This window comes from Salvelinus alpinus, chromosome 28 (genome assembly GCF_045679555.1).
Source record: "Salvelinus alpinus chromosome 28, SLU_Salpinus.1, whole genome shotgun sequence".
Lineage (NCBI taxonomy): Eukaryota > Metazoa > Chordata > Actinopteri > Salmoniformes > Salmonidae > Salvelinus > Salvelinus alpinus.
In genome coordinates this window covers 6,188,828-6,209,885 of record NC_092113.1, presented here as the reverse complement: position 1 = coordinate 6,209,885, position 21,058 = coordinate 6,188,828, and the positions used below count along the sequence as shown (strand labels likewise).

The following is a 21,058-nucleotide window of genomic DNA, read 5'->3' as shown; positions in this document are numbered from 1 at the left end:
CTGCCCTGTTTCATTGTGTGTGACCAACCAATATATTTTTCAATCCTCCATACGATAAGGGGAAAGCCACACCAAACTTAGCTGTCCATTGTTGCTGACCTCATATGAATAGGCCTATACGGTTAATCCTTTAGTGATAAGCTACTTGCTGAAACCAGCTGTATAAACTAACAATAATTAACAGCTTACAATTTAGGCTACCTATACACGCCTGTATGAATATTTTATGGTAAAATTCCCATAATTGTATGCACAAATGTGGTTATTACATACTGTAGGTAAGATTAATGATTTATACATACACTAGATGACTACCAGTGGGTGCTGTTTTGAAGCCACTGGGCTTTCATCTTGGCACTCCCCCAAATTGTAAAAACATTTTGGAACTATAGAAATACATGTAATATCTAAATTTATTTTTGCCACGTTTATTCTATTACAGACACCTTAAAGTTGAAATATGCATAAATCTTTCCGCCATTTCCTGGTTGCTAAAATTGTAATAGTTTGCCTAATTTCAGTTTGCGACAAAGCAAACAGTGTAGAGAATCATTGTTTCATCTAAACCGCTGTGAAATATCTTAAACATAAAATGAATACATATATTTTATTTCACCTTTATTTAACCAGGTAGGCTAGTTGAGAAAAAGTTCTGCGACCTGGCCAAGATAAAGCAAAGCAGTGCGACACAAACAACAACACAGAGTTACACATGGAATAAACAAACATACCGTCAATAACACAGGTAAGGTAAGGCAATAAATAGGCCATAGTGGCGAAATAATTACAATTTAGCAATTAAACACTGGAGTGATAGATGTGCAGAATATGAATGTGCAAGAAGAGATACTGGGGTGCAAAGGAGCAAGATAAATAAATAAATACAGTATGGTGATGAGGTAGTTGGATGGGCTGTTTATAGATGGGCTATGTACAGGTGCAGTGATCTGTGAGCTGCTCTGACAGCTGGTGCTTAAAGTTAGTGAGGGAGATATGAGTCTCCAGCTTCAGTGATTTTTGCAGTTCGTTCCAGTCATTGGCTGCAGAGAACTGGATGGAAAGACGACCAAAGGAAGAATTGGCTTTGGGGACGACCAGTGAGATATACCTGCTGGAGCGCGTGCTACGGGTGGGTGCTGCTATGGTGACCAGTGAGATATACCTGCTGGAGCGTGTGCTACGGGTGGGTGCTGCTATGGTGACCAGTGAGCTGAGATAAGGCAGGGCTTTACCTAGCAAAGACTTATAGATGACCTGGAGCCAGTGGGTTTGGCGATGAATATGAAGCGAGGGCCAGCCAACGAGAGCATACAGGTCGCAGTGGTGGGTAGTATATGGGGCTTTGGTGACAAAACGTATGGCACTGTGATAGACTGCATCCAATTTGCTGAGTAGAGTGTTAAAGGCTATTTTGTAAATGACATCGCCGAAGTCAAGGATCGGCAGGATAGTCCGTTTTACGAGGGTATGTTAGGCAGCATGAGTGAAGGATGCTTTGTTGCGAAATAGGAAGCCGATTCTAGATATAATTTTGGATTGGAGATGCTTAATGTGAGTCTGGGAAAAGAAAATATATATAAAAAGTATCCTTAAAGTATAATTTTTTGAAAGTTCTGAAGTTATTGTCCACACTGCAAAAAAAAAAAAATTAAATACATGTCATTTTGTCCTTGAAACATTTAATTGAGCACCACAGTGGAAATACTCTTAAAACCTAGTGGTCAAACATGGAAATGCTTCCAATCATTTGTCCACTATTCATTTTACCCATAGGGGATTTTAGAAACACTTTAAATTAAGTATGTGTTTGGTGTAGGCTTACCTTGGCATGAAGTTTGGATAACTGTGTAATTCTCTCTCGGACAAAGTTAATTTTATCAATATATTCGCCTCAATTTACTCTCAAAATTTCTAAGATGCTAAATAGCAACAGAGAAGACCTCATGCAAAACTACAAATTCCTGTAGTCACTGTCAGCTACAGTTCACCAGCACAATCAGAGACCTTCTGTGTCCAGTCCATGCTGAATCCATGTGCTGTATTGAGATGAATTGAATAAAGTGTTGAACTTCTTCTGTCCACTTTCTCTCTGTCTTAGTTAGCCACTGACTATTCTTTAGCTAGCTCATTAGCAGAGCAGCAGATCAGTAGGCTAGATAAAAAAAAATATATATATATGTTTTACTTAGCTTAGATAATTGTTTGTACAGTATGTCCACTTTGATTTTTCAAGGATGAGCACTAAAAGGGGAGAATACCACTATGTCTGGTCATGTGGAGAAGACCACTAGAAGTCTGGTCATGTGGAGAAGACCACTAGAAGTCTGGTCATGTGGAGAAGACCACTAGAAGTCTGGTCATGTGGAGAAGACCACTAGAAGTCTGGTCATGTGGAGAAGACCACTAGAAGTCTGGTCATGTGGAGAAGACCACTAGAAGTCTGGTCATGTGGAGAAGACCACTAGAAGTCTGACCATGTGAAGACCACTAGAAGTCTGGCCATGTGGAGAAGACCACTAGAAGTCTGGTCATGTGGAGATGACCACTAGAAGTCTGGTCATGTGGAGAAGTGCACCTATAGTGAGGGGCAATTTCCTGGTTGGTCAGGGCCAGCATTAGGGATAATCCTGTGTTGGTGTGTACATTCTCACTCAAAATCAACATTTATTTGGCATATTCACAAGATACAGTGGGGTGTATAAGGGAATATGACATTGCATTGTACTGTGTACTATTTAAGTAACAAATTGTTTTATGCTTTCCCACAGTGCCAACAACCCTCACAGAGCCCTCGTGTCCCACTACCAACCAAGCAAGAGTTTTTCCAGGATCATCAGTGCAAAGGGCTTGGTAGGAAACTTTTGTTCATACAGAATGGCAGACATTACGCTCGTTACAAGTATTTTGAGTATACTTGAGAAACTAATATACAATTACATTGAGTTCGAATATTTACCTACCTCCTCTCTCTCAGGTGAGACCATGGCCAGTATGTTACCAAGCATCAATTCATTGATGGTTAAATTCATAAATGGTACGTACATTCTCACTATAATTGACTCATATTCCATCAATATTATGTTATCAAAAATCTAAATCTAGGTTTATTTGGCAAATTCACAGGATACACTGGTGTGTGTATACTGGAATATGACATTGCATTGTTCCGTGTACTACGGAAGTAACAATTTGTTTTATGTTTTCACACAGTGCCAACAACCCCCAAAGACTCAGACTCGTCCCTCTTGTCCCACTACCAACCAAGCAAGCGTTTCTCCAGGAACACCAGCGCAAAGGACTTGGTAGGAAACTTTTGTTCATACAGAATGGCAGATATGCTCGTTACAAGTATTTTACCTTTTCCTGATGAAACTTGAGAAATTAATATAAAAGTTCATTGACATTTGCGCAAATAAGTGAGTTCAATACATTTCAGTGATATGATTTTTTTTCTCCCAACAGCTTCCAAACCGCTGTGAAATATATTTTCCTTAACTAAACATATTGTATTTCAGCTGTTTGAAGCCTGTGTACAAAACGCAAAAGTAAAAGAAGCAAAAACTAAACTTAAGAACGGGAAGCATATTGCAGCTTTAACCGAGGCAGTATTGTTCAGTACTATTTGGTGACTGATTCGGCCATAACTAGCTAGTACCACTACAAGCTAGGTTTAGCTAGCAAGTTGTGTTTGCTATACCTAAAATGTACTGTAGTCTAACATTATAGCAAGCTATCTAACTAGCCCCAGTGCCTCTCATTAGGTGAAAAACTGTAGAAATGTTTTGACAATAATGGCGGAGAGTAAAGTAAAGACTTTGGCTTGATGACTCGTATTAGTCTTGGAGTAACTATATCTGTATGCTGTAGCTAGCTAGCTAGCTAACATGTGTCTGTGAGATGTCACATATTCTACACTATGCCACTACAGTAGGAATACAGAGAACACCACTTGTGGCAAAGGTTTTCCTAAGAATGCTGAGCTGAAGAAAGAAAATCACTATGTGGATGGGACATTTCTGCTGGGATGGAGTGAGAACATTCTATAAGTGTCTGTGCCATGCTGAGAGAGAGAGAGACAGAGACAGCCCTCCCTCGGCCTAAACATCAGCACCACAGGTAACTTCCACAAAGTTGTGAACGATCTGAGAGACAATGCCTTCTATGCCATCAAAAGGAACATAAAATTCGACATACCAATTATGTCGAATCAGTTATAGAAACCATTGCCCTTCATGATTGTGAGGTATGGTATCCGCTCACCAACCAAGAATTCACAAAATGGGAAAAACACCAAATTGAGACTGCATGCAGAATTCTGCAAAAATGTTCTCGGTGTATAACGTAAAACACCAAATAATGCATGCAGAGCAGAATTAGGCCGATACCGGCTAATTATCAAAATCCAGAATAGAGCTGTTAAATTCTACAACCACCTAAAAGGACGCGATTCCAAAACCTTCTATAACAATGCCATCACCTACAGAGAGATTAACCTGGAGAAGAGTCCCCTAAGCAAGCTGGTCCTGGGGCTCTGTTCACAAACACAAACAGACCCCATAGAGCCCCAGGACAGCAAGACCCAACTAAATCATGAGAAAACAAAAAGATAATTACTTGACACATTGGAAAGAATTAACAAAAAAACAGAGCAAACTAGAAAGCTATTTTTGGCCCTAAACAGAGAGTACACAATGGTAGAATACCTGACCACTGTAACTTAAGGAAAGCTTTGACTATGTACAGACTCAGTGAGCATAGCCTTGCTATTGAGAAAGGCCACCGTAGGCAGACCTGGCTCAAGATAAGACAGGCTATGTGCACACTGCCCACAAAATTAGGTGGAAACAGCTGCACTTCCTAACCTCCTGCCAAATGTATGACCATATTAGAGACGCATTTTCCTCAGATTTCACAGACCCACAAATAATTTGAAAAGAATCCCAATTTTGATAAACTCCACAAGAAAAGGGCAACCAGTGAACAAACACCATTGCAAATACAACTCATATGTATTGGTTGTATTTTCCCTTTTTTACTTTAACTATTTGCACTTTGTTACAACACTGTATATAGACATAATACGACAATTGAAATGTCTTTTTTATTTTTGAACTTTTGTGAGTGTAATGTTTACTGTTCATTTATTGTTTATTCCACTTTTGTTAATTATCTATTTCACTTGCTTTGGCAATGTAAACGTATGTTTCCCATGCCAATAAAGCCCCTTGAATTGAATTAAGAGAGAGCATCTAAGGATGGGAGAACCATCACTTCTGACAGATCTCCTTGCTGATGGTGGCGTTAAACATCATGCAGCCATTGCTTTTCCTTTACTTTTTCCTTTACCTTTTAAATATTGGAAGTTAGTAATTCCACTAAAACTGTTTGGCTAGCTAGCTGACAAACAAACTCTGCAGATATATCTTCAAATTCATTGTTGTAAACTATTGTATCATATTTGATGGGTTACTGACCTGTCCGTCCTCAGGCTCGATCTGCTGTAGTCTCTACAACTGGACGGTCACCCTCGGATCACACTGGAACAGGATGTCCATGCACCGGATGGCCTGAGGGATGCACTCCTGTTGGACTGGAAAACAAAGAGACATTTGGTCAGTGGTTGTTTTTTTCAATGCTTTATAACCATCTTTATCTGTACAGGAAATGCATTGTTTATCATAACACAAACACACCTTGGACAATGAGACAAGTGGTCCCTCAACACCCAGTCCTCGTGTCTCATTGTTTGTTCTTGTTTTCCCAATCAACAGCTACTTCACTGATGAGTGGGTCTTGGAGGTTTACAAGTCTACACCAGCACATTACTATAACGACGCAGATAAGGTGCGATGAATCTCAGGATTTTGACATCTTTTCGTCGAGCATTTGCCATCTCAACATGGATCCTGTTTCTCTATATGTCTTTTGTTTGATGTATCTCACTCTCTGTTAACATGCCAGGGTTCAGAAATGGAGGAATGTTCACAGTGACTCCTGCAGGCATTAAGCTCTGGATCAAGAAACCTTTGTATGCCAAAATCATGTCTCCAGATGTGAAGATCTTCTCAAACCCTGACTTCTGAACAATGGCTTTGTCCGACACTGGTACTGAATACAGATCGCTGCAGTATGTTATCACCGAATTAGGTGCAACTCCCAGGAGTAGCTTGAAGGAGTGCATTGAACGGTACACAGAGTAGGTTTGCATCTGCACGTCCATATGACCTGGAGTAGCAACTTCTATGTCAGTACAGTCAATGACCATCCTCCAGTTTCTGCTGGACCGCTGAAAAGAAGCAGACAAGTACGTTTGGTTCTTCTCCTGACTTGTAACAGTCGTCATGATGCTAATGACAAAAAATAGTGTGAATAAAAGTGATGGTAACATTGCTGACTGCTTGCACTTCAACAGAATAGTTGAGCCAGGTACAAGTTGGTGTAGCTGTGACCCAACTTCATAAACTCCATGAACACTTAATCCTCAAATGACAGCACCTCAACCCTCCACTTGGCAAAGTAGACGACACAGTCCTTGTAATGTTCCAAGTAGTCAACAAATATTTCTCAGATGCCGGAGCTTGTGAATTTAAATAGACTTTATTACAAAAAGTAACAAAGTCGAGCAATTCCATGGAAGAATTGACTATCTATTCTTAGTACTTTGCTTTTATACAGTCTTACCCTTACATTCGCTAGCAAAAAAACGTTATCTTGGCCAGGTCGCAGTTGTAAATGAGAACTTGTTCTCAACTAGCCTACCTGGTTAAATAAAGGTGAAATAAATAATAAATAAAACATAACATTGTCACCTCACTTTCATGTAAATTATTGATACCTTCTAGCCTTGGCCACGCTAATCTTGCTGCCTTTCTTATTAGGGCATAAATTATATTGGTGGCATGACACACAGACATGCACACTCCTACTGCAGGTCTAATAGTGCCTATAACTGATTAGCTAATGTTCCTGTCCAAAGGTCTTCACAAGTTCAGGCCGATGTTGCCTTCACACGACCAGATATGGCCCAGACCAGTCACATCTTGTTGGTCTACCTTGCCTCATCCACATGGATTCTGCTTATGTTTTTTTTTTTACATGTCTAATATTTAAACTTATATCGATTATTCTTTCTACTTCAAAGAGAACAGTATAGGTACTGAAAATCACCAGATGACTGGAAATTCTCTAACAGCGGCAAGTAACTACAGTTGGTGGTTACCTAGCTAATTTTCATAAGCACTTTCATAAGCACCACAGATATTTTACCTACCCAAAATAGCTTGTTAGCAGCTAGAAAACAGGACTTACCTTATTACACGACTCCAGTGACGTCTCTCGCTTACAGAGGTCGGGAAATTATAAAATACACGTGTGCTCATTAGAATAGTGGTTACAATCCGGTACATAGCACTGAACCATACCTGCTTCTGATCGACGGAGATGCCTAAGGTTAACTAGTTAGCTACAAAGGCCAGGGTCATGCAAAAAGTTATAGTAATTTAAAAATGCTAAGATAGGTAACTTGAAAAATGCTAAACGAGAAATACACAATATAAATTATTTAAACGAGAAACTACAAAAACGCTATAATATCTACTAGTTATTCTACTTGCTAGGTTACTTTCTACTTGTCGATGAGAGTTTGCATGGAGAAATGTGGACTTTTTTCCTACCCTGCAACACTGCCTTGAGTTATGACGTCAAAGCTTACAGAGGATGTGTAGTTCTGTATGATAGCCACATTAGCGGCTAATTATCATTTCATTTCAAATATATTGATAAAAGTGAGAGATTTACACTGTTCTCAAAACATCACGCCAGGGTAAGCCTACATGAAAGACAGACCTTATTTGAAGTGGTTTTAAAATCCCCTATGGGAAAAATGAATGGTGGAAAAACGATTGGAAACATTTCCGTGTTTGACTGCTAGCCTAGGTTTTATGTGTATTATGACTCATACTGTGGTAATCTACTGAAATACTGTAGAACTCCATTCATTCTTATGGAGGACTGCACTTTTTGGGAAGTGCCAATATGGACGACTGGTGGCTTCAGAGCCTCTCACTTACCAATACATCAGCAATCCAGGATGTATCAGGGGAGATTGTAGAAGAGAGTGTGGGGCGTAGCGGCGGAGAGGGTGTTTTCGTTTGGCTGTAACATGATACCAGTAACGGGAACACAGCTATGGGACAGTAGACATATCCTTGATTTCATGCATTTCGGCGGTAACGCTATCTGGCTCACTGCTAGGACGACTATCAAAAAAGGATGGGTGGCGCAGAATAAATGAATGAAGGCGAATGATTTTGGAAAAACTAGCAGCAGCAATTGACAGAGAAGTTGCGCAGGCTACATAGCCCAGGGCTATCATAATAGCCTCGTAAACCGTTTTGCACGGAGATGCATTCACGTCAACAGCATCATGAAGAAGGTGACATATGGCGTTTATGTTTGTGTTGTGTCTACGTTCCTACATTGTCTTAGATAACACAGTGACACGGCGTTCACAGCAAGATTTGTAGCCGCATAAGATCATTTCAAAGAATCACTTCATCGCGGATCTCAGTTTGGAGGATTGGCCTATTTTTACGGTAGGGCGGGGGTGAAAAATCCAGTAGTACGCTAGTTGAAGTGACCCGTCAGAATACCGGGAACATTTTCAGTTGAATGTATCGCCCATTTAACTCAAACAAAATGATGAATTCGATGGTCTTTGCTGAGGCTTTGTCATCTTCGGGTGCCGCTAGGTTTCCAGTAGGACCGCCAGCCTCTGGTGCTAGGGTGTCTAGTGCCCTACGGAACGATTTGGGTTCCAACATTCATGCCTTGAAAACCCTTAACCTGCGATTTCGATGTTTCCTAGCTAAAGTTCATGAATTGGAGCGTAGAAACAAGTTGTTAGAAAATCAACTACAGGAAGCTTTAGAGCAATCCCGCTACAGAGCCTACTTTAGCCGAGAACAAGCCACCCAAACGGGAAATGTGGACTTTTTTCTGGCTCGGCCACGGGTACCCGGTACGATATGGAGCTTTACCCAAACAAGGAGGTTTGGGGACCGAATCGAGACTTTCCACAGCCCCGGGGTGTCATGGATGCAGCCGGATGGTGTTGGAGTTCAAGTCGACACCGTCACCCCTGAACTGCGAGCCCTTTACAATGTGTTGGCTAAAGTCAAAAGAGATAGAGATGAGTACAGAAGAAAGTAAGTGATGTCACTTTCTTTTAGCACTTTAAATTGTTAAATTGTCAATCAAGCCATTGTCCACGTGTCTGATATTTTGTTTTTACTTAGACTATTTCACAGGTTGTTGAGAAACTTGTTGAACTTGGTTACAAGTTGTTGACAAGGTGTCGCTTACGTTATTACATGTACATAGCAATAGACCTTCGGTTCAGAGGTTTGAGCTTCTTGGTGTAATGCCTTAGTCTTTGGCTGATGGTCCCAGGTTCAACTGTTTTTGAATAGATTTTTTATTGAACCTTTATTTAACTAGGCAAGTCAGTTAAGAACAAATTCTGGTTGGGCTACTCCCTGATATGCTACATTAGTGTCAGAAGTGGGATGGCAATGTTGGTAAGCAATGTAAGCATGCCTCATTGTTATGAGGCGAACGGGTTTTGTAATAGTGATAATAGTCCTCTCAGAAATTAGACTGGTAGTTAAACGTACAACACGTCGAACTTCGTTAAGAGGTTTGAGCCCCGTGGTATACTGGCTGCGGTGTTGATCTGACAGTTAGAACACAATCCCTAAACCCTGAATTCACTATGTGCACCAAATAATAGCATTCCTATTGTTTACCCCACTACTATGCAATTACAATGCAATTACACAATTACTATGGTACATGTTAACACAATGTCTTAACTAGTGTAATTACAATGTGATTACACAAGTCTGAATGTCAGTTAGTACCTCAAAAGGTTGACTCTGTATCTTCTACCCATGCCATATTTTGTATATATATATTTTTTTTTAACATCAGCAAGTGTACAAAATGTTTGTCATAAAGAAAGACTGAAAAATATTGTAATTAGGTAAGAAAGTGTGTGTGTGTGTGTGTGTGGGGGGGGGGGGGGGTACCCAAATATACACTGTTCTAGAGGAACTATAGTGTGCCATATCAGTTTTCACAGTTAATCCTAAGGAAATTTAACAGCTAACATTCTCATCTCTGAGGAATTCCGTCCTCATTGTGAGAGGTACCTCCCATTATAATCAGAGGATGTGAGTCATGCTATTTTTACGCTTGAAAAGTTGAGGAATGCTTCTTTAACAGTATGAGGCAGTTTGCCTTGAGGATGTTACCCATTTGTTCTTGTCTGGACTGGGAATGAAAAGGCAGCATGCCATCAGACACTCGTCAGCTCAAAAACTCACCCGACCACCCACCCAAAACACTCTCTCTCTCTCTCTCTCTCTCTCTCTCTCTCTCTCTCTCTCTCTCTCTCTCTCTCTCTCTCTCTCTCTCTCTCTCTCTCTCTCTCTCTCTCTCTCTCTCGTGCTCCCTCTCTCGTGCTCCCTCTCTCAAGGGATTTGTGGGTTCGATTACAGGCTCAAAATACCCAGAAACAAAGAACTTTCTTCTGAAATTCGTCAGTCTATTCTTGTTTGGAGAAATTAAGGTTATTCCATGCGAGAAATTGCCAACAAACGGAAGATATCGTACAACGCTGTGTACTTCTCCCTTCACAGAACAGCACAAACTGTCTCTAACCAGAATAGAAAGAGGAGTGGGAGACCCCGGTGCACAACTTAAATAATGCAAAAACACATTGTTGGAGAAGAACGTAAAAGTGCAATATGTGCCATGTAAAGAAGCTAACATTTAAGTTCCTTGCTCAGAACATGAGAACATATGAAAGCTGGTGGTTCCTTTTAACATGAGTCTTCAATATTCCCAGTTAAGAAGTTTTAGGTTGTAGTTATTATCGGAATTATAGGACTATTTCTCTCTATACCATTTGTATTTCATATACCTTTGACTATTGGATGTTCTTATAGGCACTATAGTATTTCCAGCCTAATCTCGGGAGTTGATAGGCTTGAAGTCATAAACAGTGCTGTGCTTCAAGCATGAAGAGCTACTGGCAAACGCAGGAAAGTGCTGTTTGAATGAATGCTTACGAGCGAGCTGCTGCCTACCACCGCTCAGTCAGACTGCTCTATCAAATATCAAATCATAGACTTAATTATAATATAATAAACACACAGAAATACGAGCCTTAGGTCATTAATATGGTCAAATCCGGAAACTATCCTTTCGGAAACAAAACTTTTATTCTTTCAGTGAAATACGGAACCGTTCCCTACTTTATCGAACGGGTGGCAACTCTAAGTCTAAATATTGCTGTTACATTGCACAACCTTCAATGTTATGTGATAATTATGTAAAATTCTGGCAAATTAATTACTGTCTTTGTTTGGAAGAAATGGTCTTCACACCGTTCGCAACGAGCCAGGCGGCCCAAACTGCTGCATATACCCCGACGCGAATGCGCTTCTGTTAAATCATCACCCGTTTGGCGAAGTAGGCTGTGATTCGATGATAAATTAGCAGGCACCGCATTGATTATATGCAACGCAGGACAAGCTAGTTAAACTAGTAATATCATCAACCATGTGTAGTTAACTAGTGATTATGTAAAGATTGATTGTTTTTTATAAGATAAGTTTAATGCTAGCTAGCAACTTACCTTGGCTCCTTGCTGCACTCGCGTAACAGGTGGTCAGCCTGCCACACAGTCTCCTCGTGGATTGCAATGTAATCGGCCATAATCGGCGTCCAAAAATGCAGATTACCGATTGTTATGAAAACTTGAAATCGGCCCCAATTAATCGGCCATGCCGGTCGACCTCTAATGTCGTTCGACCTCTGTCTACGCTGTATTTCTGATCAATTTGATGTTATTTTAAATGGCATTTCTAAGTGACCCCAAACTTTTGAACGGGAGTGTAGGTTCAGATCTGCCAGTGTTTAGTTCATTCTAATGTCGTGATTACAGGTCTTTGTCTTTCACTCTCATACAGGTTTAGTCGCAGGTCATTTCACTCCACACTGACCGATGCTTCCTCTGATAGGTCTGGAATAATACAGTAGGTCAAAGGAGTAGAAGTATCTCATTGCCTCTCTGCTGGGCTCAAGTGCTCCTTGCCCTGTCATTCTCCAGTGGAATGCATTCTCAGTGTTATTTATCCCTGGGTCGGAATTCCAGTGCCAATGTCACTCACATGTTTTTATTCATAATAGAGGCCATTTATTAAAGCATTAAGGACACACACACATAAACACACTGAGGTGTATTAATCAGATATAATGAAAGAGGGGTCTCTTGTTTCCCCTCTCTGTGCCGCTGATGACTCAAAGCTAATTGACCAATGGGTGTTCATGGTCGATTTCTCTCAAAGTGCCCGTCAATAGGAATAACCAGGATACAGGTCCTATTTATAAACCTGGATTGTGGAATACTAGCTGTTATGCAATTCATGGGCATTCATCAATGTAGTTTCTGACGTAACTGTATGGGCTAACAAACCATTGGCATATGACGTGCCAAACTGAACATGGCGGTGTGGCTCAGTTGGTAGAGCATGGTGTTTGCAATGCCAGGTTCACGGTTTCAATTCCCATTGGACTCAACAATACCAAAATGTATGCACACACTACTGTAAGGTGATTTGGATAAAAAATATCTGCTAAATGGCCTATATTTGGGCTTCATTTGTGTTTGAAGGTTTGGAGCCATATGTCCTTCAGAGTTGTGGTGTGTTCCACTCATTAACTTTGAGAAGCTTTAACAGGGGCCCATTGTTTCAACAAACAGAGAAGCCTGTGTTTTAAAAATACAGAGTGCTGAGAGAATGAGCTGACTTGGATGACAAAGTGTTATTGTGAGTGCAACCAATTAGGTTTATTTGACAAAGAGGGCATTGGAGTGGCATTGTTGACCTGTGAACAGTGAATTTCAGGTTCAAAGTGCAAACACGATTTTGTTTGGACACTTGATGTTGTACCCTTGAAATGTTTTTGTTGTTGTTTGAAGCCTGTTGATATTCATTAGGATTAAAATGGGCTCGATACTTTCAGGCAACTGAATTGTAATGTTCAGGTAGTACCGCCCACCACGATAGTGGTGCGAGGGTGAGCTGTTTGTTCACCAGCACCCGCCTGCAATTGCTAATAACCAATCCATAACCACCCAACTATATGGATAAAGTGAAAACCTGAGGCCCGCACCCGACCCTAACCCGCTAATATACAACATGCGTTGTAGGCTACAGTCAGAGACGGCAGAATGATTTTTGGACAGGGTGTGCAGGATTTTTTTGTTGCCTAATTTAGATTTTTTTCTGTTTATAATTTCTGACATTTTGGTAGGGCATTTGTTAGTCAACATGTCTATAATTAGACACAGTTGAAGTCGGGAATTTACATACACTTAGGTTGGAGTCATTAAAACTCGTTTTCAACCACTCCACATATTTCTTGTTAACAAACTATAGTTTTGGCAAGTCGGTTAGGACATCTACTTTGTGCATGATACAAGTCATTTTTCCAACAATTGTCTTCAGACAGATTATTTCACTTATAATTCACTGTATCACAATTCCAGTGGGTCAGAAGTATACATACACTAAGTTGACTGTGCCTTTAAACAGCTTGAAAAATTCCAGAAAATGTCATGGCTTTAGAAGCTTCTGATGGGCTAATTGACATAATCTGAGTAAATTGGATGTGTACCTGTGGATGTATTTCAAGGCCTACCTTCAAACTCAGTGCCTCTTTGCTTGACATCATGAGAAAATCAAAAGAAATTAGCCAAGACCCCAGAAAAAAAAATTGTAGACCTCCACAAGTCTGGTTCACCCTTGGGAGCAATTTCCAAAGGCCTGAAGGTACCACGTTCATCTGTACAAACAATAGTACGCAAGTATAAACACCATGGCACCACGCAGCCGTCATACCGCTCAGGAAGGAGACGCGTTCTTTCTCCTAGAGATGAAGGACCCTGTGAAGATGCTGGAGGAAACAGGTACAAAAGTATCTATATCCACAGTAAAACGAGTCCTATATCGACATAATCTGAAAGGCCGCTCAGCAAGGAAGAAGACACTGCTCCAAAACCGCCATAAAAAAGCCAGACTACGGTTTGCAACTGCAAATGGGAACAAAGATCGTACTTTTTGGAGAAATGTCCTCTGGTCTGATGAAACAAAAACAGAACTGTTTGGCCATAATGACCATCGTTATGTTTGGAAGAAAAAGGGGGAGGCTTGCAAGCCGAAGAACACCATCCCAAACGTGAAGCACGGGGGTGGCAGCATCATGTTGTGTGGGTGCTTTGCTGCAGCAGGGACTGGTGCACTTCACAAAATAGATGGCTTCATGAGGCAGGGAAATGATGTGGATATATTGAAGCAACATCTCAAGACATCAGTCAGGAAGTTAAAGCTTGGTCGCAAATGGGTCTTCCAAATGGACAATGACCCCAAGCATACTTCCAAAGTGGTGAGTCAAAATGGCTTAAGGACAACAAAGTCAAGGTATTGGAGTGGCCATCACAAAGCCCTGACCTCAATCCTATAGAAAATTTGTTGGCAGAACTGAAAAAGCGTGTGCGAGCAAGGAGGTCTACAAACCTGTGTCAGTTACACCAGCTCTGTCAGGAGGAATGGGCCAAAATTCACCCAACTTATTGTGGGAAGCTTGTGGAAGGCTACCTGAAACATTTGACCAAGTTAAACAATTTAAAGGCAACGCTACCAAATTCTAATTGAGTGTAAACTGACCCACTGGGAATGTGATGAAAGAAATAAAAGCTGAAATAAATCACTCTACTATTATTCTGACATTTCACATTCTAAAAATAAAGTGGTGATCCTAACTGACCTAAAACAGGGAATTTTTACTAGGATTAAATGTCAAGAATTGTGGGGGAAAAAATTATTTGGCTAAGGTGTATGTAAACTTCCGACTTCAACTGTACATGCAGCTTCTCTTCTGTCATTATATGTTGCCCTAGATGACTAAATAAACCCTTACTCACCAGAATAACGTCACAAATCGATAGAATGAATGCTTAAATCTACAGTAGTTGACATCTGTAGTTTTTTTCTGTAATCTCTGCTTCTTTCGAGGATTATAGACGTTTTAGGGACCAGGGATTAAATGTAACAGTACAAAAGCGGGAAAGATTTTCTATGCAAAATTCCCAAATTACATCAGTTTGACCACTTGTAAGGAAATAGAAAGCTATGAAAAGGACCCTTGTTTCTGATAGGATTTCAGTTCAGTTTGGATGCATGTTTTATGTGGTTAAAATACTATCAGCTTTTATTATGCTGATATCGAAAGCACCTCTACAGATGGTATCTAATTGCACATTGGCATTCAGCACATTGGATGCTGAGATAAATAACTCCTACTTCTCCAATCCTGTTCCTGAGTCAACATTTTGCCTACATTTGGTGTATCATTTTACCTCAAGAAATTCTTAATTATTAAGGAGTACATATTAAGGCTATGCAAGAGGTTATAGACCTGCAGTCAGTGTCCAGATTTAAGTTTCCATTTAACCCATCCAAACACTAGGTTACAGTCCCGTTGACGTGCCATGGGCTTATTTGAAGTCCCCGTCTTGCAACTGTCAAATTTGTAAAGCGCCTCACAATCATCACACATAACATAACACTGCTATCATCTTCATTTACCACTTCACCAAATCTTTCGCAAACTTTACTTTTCTGGCCCTCCCTTCTCTTTATTTTAAACTCTCCATTTCACAGCTTTACTCTTATTGAATTTAACACCGACATTGACTTTTTTGTCTCCGTGGGTTGACGTTAACTTTTTCTGCCTGTTCCCAAATGCATTTTGCGATTGGCGTGTCGGCTATTTAGTTAGGTCCTAAAGTTTAGCCTAAAATAATGGGGGTAAAAACTCTATATAGCCTATAGATATAAATTGCACCAGAATTAGACATTTATCAGTTTGTTTTAAGGTATTGTTTTCTCTTTATTCAACGCGCCCTTCATCCACCGCGGATATAATCAAATATGACCTTGTGGACATCGACACCACTCTGATCTGACCATGCCTGGCGTATGCCAGTGTGTTGCTGATGGGCTGCACAAAGAAGCAGCAAGCCACACTGGATAGGGTACAGAAAATGTTACAGAAAAGAGCAAGCAAGATAATAACAAAAAACTGAGACATCCCATTGACCCTTCCACCACCACAGGCACAGTAGTAAGATTGGTCACTGACATGCACCAACCTGACCACCCTCTCTCTACATGATCTCCTACCACAGAGAAGGGGAGACAGCGCTGGCAGAGTCCTCCGCAACCAGAACCAACTGTCCAGCATCAAAGCAAGAACAAATAGACTGAAAAATTCGTCCATAGCCACTGACAGACTTTTTAATAACCAAATGGACTTTTCAACTGTAATTGGTTAGGACCTTTTCAATTGAATGTAGTATCCTGTGTATTTTAAGCATTTAACTAAATGTAACTGCATTCTGCATAATTCAGTCTCGTCGACTGCAAGCATGAATGAAATAAATCAAAATCAGGGTTATGAGTCAACCCGCGCATCACTAGAACACAACCCTGATCAAGGACCACATAACTAAAGTAAAAAATAATAAAAAGCAACACAATACAATAACAATAACGAGGCTATATACAGGGGGTACCGGTACTGAGTCATTGTGCGTGGGTACAGGTTTGTCAAGTTAATTTGTACATGTAGGTAGGGGTGAAGTGACTATGCATAGATAATAAACAGTGAGTGGCAGCAGTGTAGAAAACAAATGGGGGGGGTCAATGTAAATAGTCCGGTGGCCATTTGATTCATTGTTCAGCAGTCTTATGATTTGGGGGTAGAAGTGGTTTAAGGAGCCTTTTGGTCCAAGACTTAGCGCTCCGGTACCACTTGCCGTGCAGTAGCAGAGAAAACAGTCTATGACTTGGGTGACTGGAGTCTCTGACAATTTTTGGGGATTTCCTTTGACACCGCCTAGTATATAGGTCCTGGATGACAGGAAGCTTGGCCCCAGTGATGTACTGGGCCATACGCACTACCCTCTGTAGCGCCTCACGGTCAGATGCCAAGCAGTTGCCATACCTGGCGGTGATGCAACTGGTCAGGATGCTCTCGATGGTGCAGCTGTAGAACTTTTAGAGGATCTGGGGACCCATGCCAAATCTTTTCAGTCTCCTGAGGAGGAAAATGTGTTGTCGTGCCCTCTTCACGACTGTCTTGGTGTGTTTGGCAGCTGGTGTCTGGGTTTCCCTTTGTAGTCCGTAATAGTTTTCAAGCCCTGCCACATGCAACAAGTGTCAGAGCCGTTGTAGTAGGATTCAATCTTAATCCTGTATTGACACTTTGCTTGTTTGATGGTTTGTCTGAGGGCATAGCGGGATTTCTTAAAAGCGTCCGGATTACTGTCCCGCTCCTTGAAAGCGGCAGCTTTAGCCTTTAGCTCAATGCGGATGTTTCCTTTAATCTATGGCTTCTGGTTGGGATATGTACGTACGGTCACTGTGTGGGGACGACGTCGTCAATGCACTTATTGATGAAGCAGAGGACTGAGGTGGTATACTCCTCAATGCCATTGGATGAATCCCGGAACATATTCCAGTCTGTGCTAGCAAAACAGTCCTGTAGCGTAGCATCCGCGTCATCTGACCACTTCCGTATTGAGCAAGTCACTGGTACTTCCTGCTATAGTTTTTGATTGTAAGCAGGAATCAGGAGGATCTAATTATGGTCAGATTTGCCAAATAGAGGGGGAGGGAGAGCTTTGTATGCGTCTCTGTGTGTGGAGTAAATGTGGTCTAGAGTTTTCTTCCCTCTGGTTGCACATGTGACATGCTGGTAGAAATGAGGTTAAATGGATTTAAGTTTGCCTGCATTAAAATCCCCGGCCACTAGGAGCGCTGCTTCTGGATGAGCCTTATAGAGTTGGTTGAGTGCGCTCTTACTGGCAGCATCGGTTTGTGGTGGTAAATAGACGGCAACGAATAATATAGATGAGAACTTTCTTGGTAGATAGTGTGGTCTACAGCTTATCATAAGCTACTCTACCTCAGGTGAGCAATACCTCGAGACTTCTTTAATATTAGACATCGCGTACCAGCTGTTATTGACAAATAGACACACACCCCCACCCCTCGTCTTACCAGATTCTCTGTCCTGCCGGTGCATGGAAAATCCCGCCAGGTCTATATTATCCGTGTCGTTGTTCAGCCACAAATCAGGGAAACATAAGATATTACAGTGCAAACTATCTGATGACTGTCTCCTCTAAATACATCCCATATTCTTCCAAAAAGGCGTAGCCTATATTCTATTTGTTGAAATTGTCAGAGTGGCTCGAAATATTACAGATTGTTCTTAAGAGTGACCAATATTCTAACCCTCAGCACATGCCCCATCCTCATCCAGTGGATGGTGATATTAGGGATGGATGTGTTGTTTTGTTAATGTTACGGGAGTCTAGCCAGCACTGCGTCCTGGCTCCCGGCACAAGGACCTGCCTCCTAATGGGATTGGTGTCTGTCTGTGTAACCACCCCGCTCCCCTCCCCACCCCAGGCCATCCTGCAGAGCGAGATGGAGGCTGCACTTCTTAATTCAACCCCCATCCTATTTTGGAGTCTTTGTGAGTCATCAAATATAGATGTGTTAGGAATTTACCATCTGTGGAATGCTTGATATCACGTTCCATGTACTTTGAAAATGAATGTTTCTGATTGTCATATACTGTATATCAGCGAAGCTTATGCAGGCCCTTTAAACTTTTTGAACTACAGTTTTGACCTAGCTAGTTTACTGAGTGGGTGGCAGTAGTTAAACAATATGATAGCACACATTCAAAAAAGTCCCCTACACCAAAGGCAACGTTGCAGATAAAAAATAAGACGATTTGCTTAATTTTGTGGTTTCAGTAACATTTTTCTTTGAAGATTATTCACTACCTGATCAACAACATTGAAGATCTCATTCCAAAATGATGGACATTAATATGGAGTTGGTTTGCTTTGCTGCTATAACAGCCTCCACTCTTCTGGGAAGTTTTTCCACTAGATGTTGGAACATTGCTGTGGGGACTTGCTTCCATTCAGCCACAAGAGCAATAGTGAGGTCGGGCAATTAGACCTGGTTCACTGTCGGCGTTCCAATTCATTCCAAAGGTGTTTGATGGAGTTGAGGTCAGGGCTCTATGCAAGTAAAAGTTATTCCACACCGATCTCGACAAACCATCTCTGTATAGACCTCGCTTTTTGCACGGGAGCATTGTCATGCTGAAACAGGAAAGGGACTTCACCAAACTGTTGCCACAAAGTTGGAAGCACAGAATCGTCTAGAATGTCATTATATGCTGTAGCGTTAAGATTTCCCTTCACTGGAACTAAGGGGCCTAGCCCGAACCATGAAACACGGCCCCAGACCATTATTCCTTCTCCACCAAACTTTACAGTTGGCACTATGCGTTCGGGCAGGTAGTGTTCTCCTGGCATCCGCCAAACCCAGATTCTTCCGTCGGACTGCCAGAGGGTGAAGTGTGATTTACCACTCCAGCCGACGCTTAGCATTGCGCATGGTGATTTTAGGCTTGTGTGCGGCTGCTCGACCATGGAAACCCATCTCATAATGCTCCCGACGAACAGTTCTTGTGAAGGCGTTGCTTCCAGAGGCAGTTTGGAACTCGGTAGGGAGTGTTCAGCACTCGGTGGTCCTGTTCTGTGAGCTTGTGTGGCCTACCACTTCGCGGCTGAGCCGTTGTTGCTCGTAGATGTTTCCGCTTCACAATAACAGCACTTACAGTTGACCGGGGCAGCTCTGGCAGGGCAGAAATTTGACAAACTGACTTGTTGGAAAGGTGGACAAGTTGAAAGTCACTGAGCTCTTCTATAAAGCCATTCTATTGCCAATGTTTTTGTTTATGGAGATTGCATGGCTGTGTGCTCGATTTTATACACCTGTCAGCAACAGGTGTGACTGAAATATCCAAATCCAATAAGTTGAAGGGGGGTCCACATAATTTTGTATATATAGTGTATATAAAACGGTACCATTGAAGTCAAATGGCCTTTGTTAAATAAACTAGCGTGGTGGCCGTGTAGCTCAGGCGGTAGGGCATGGAGCTTGCAACGCCAGGGTAGGTTTGATTCCTGCTAGGGCCACCCAGACATAAAATGTATGCACGCATGACTGTAAGCTTTGGAAAAAAGTGTGTGCTAAATGGCATATATAAGTAGTATAAGCAAGCAGATCCATGTTGACACGTTAAAAACAGCCTTGGTGTTTTTGGATGAGCTACAGAATATCCTACACATTTTGCCTCAAGGTTTTTTCATTTTGTTCACAAGCATGGGGAACCACAGAGGTGAATCTCAGTCACAGTTTGACTGTTTATTTACAGAGTCAACAGCTTTCTCTCCACGGATCTGCTCTCCAGAAGAACAAGGACTTCTTCAACTGATTAAAGTCTGTGTACAAAGGAGACAAGCCTACTGATCTAGAATTATGGCTTGGCCATAGAGTAGCCTAACGGTGTAAATGGCAGAAAAAGAGTGAGAGAGAGACAATCTGAAATGCATGTTAGGCCCAAACAACGCACTCATGTAACTGAATCAAGTGGCGATTCTTGGCTATCCCTGAGTAGTTAGCATATGTGGCAGTGGCAGCCTATGTTAGTCATATCTCAGCTATCTTTACACGCATCGCTTACCTACCACACACAGGCACGCGAATCAATGTGTTCTCTTAAATTACCCCGTCTCCTGATTCTTCAAAGTGATAGGGGGCCATTGAGTGCATAGTGTTGACTGTGAGATCATGCTCTTTTCCTTGTCCACTTTGTAGTGTTCCCCGAAAGAGAGCCGCCGTTTCCTGTTTGTCCGAGTACACAAGGATAATTGTCTCTGTGACAACCCTATGAAGGCGTTACGTTGAAATACTTGACACACCACAATGACGCGCTAAAGAAGGATGACGGCAAGTGACGTCTATGACAACCATATTGACAATAGGCCTTTTGA

General features: G+C 41.5%; 1 protein-coding gene across 4 annotated transcripts in view; it reads left to right on the top strand.

Moving 5' to 3' along the window:
* Positions 1-7,970: 7,970 nt before the first annotated feature.
* Positions 7,971-21,058, top strand: part of LOC139557026 (intermediate filament family orphan 2-like) — a 33,138-nt gene continuing 20,050 nt past the window's right edge. Inside the window, exon 1 of one of the 4 annotated variants that reach the window (XM_071371322.1) lies at positions 7,971-9,206. In XM_071371322.1, the coding sequence (XP_071227423.1) occupies positions 8,671-9,206 (536 nt within the window). In that variant the 5' untranslated portion in view covers positions 7,971-8,670. The remainder of the gene's footprint in view (positions 9,207-21,058) is intronic. The other 3 variants (XM_071371324.1, XM_071371323.1, XM_071371325.1) reach the window with 3 other exon arrangements.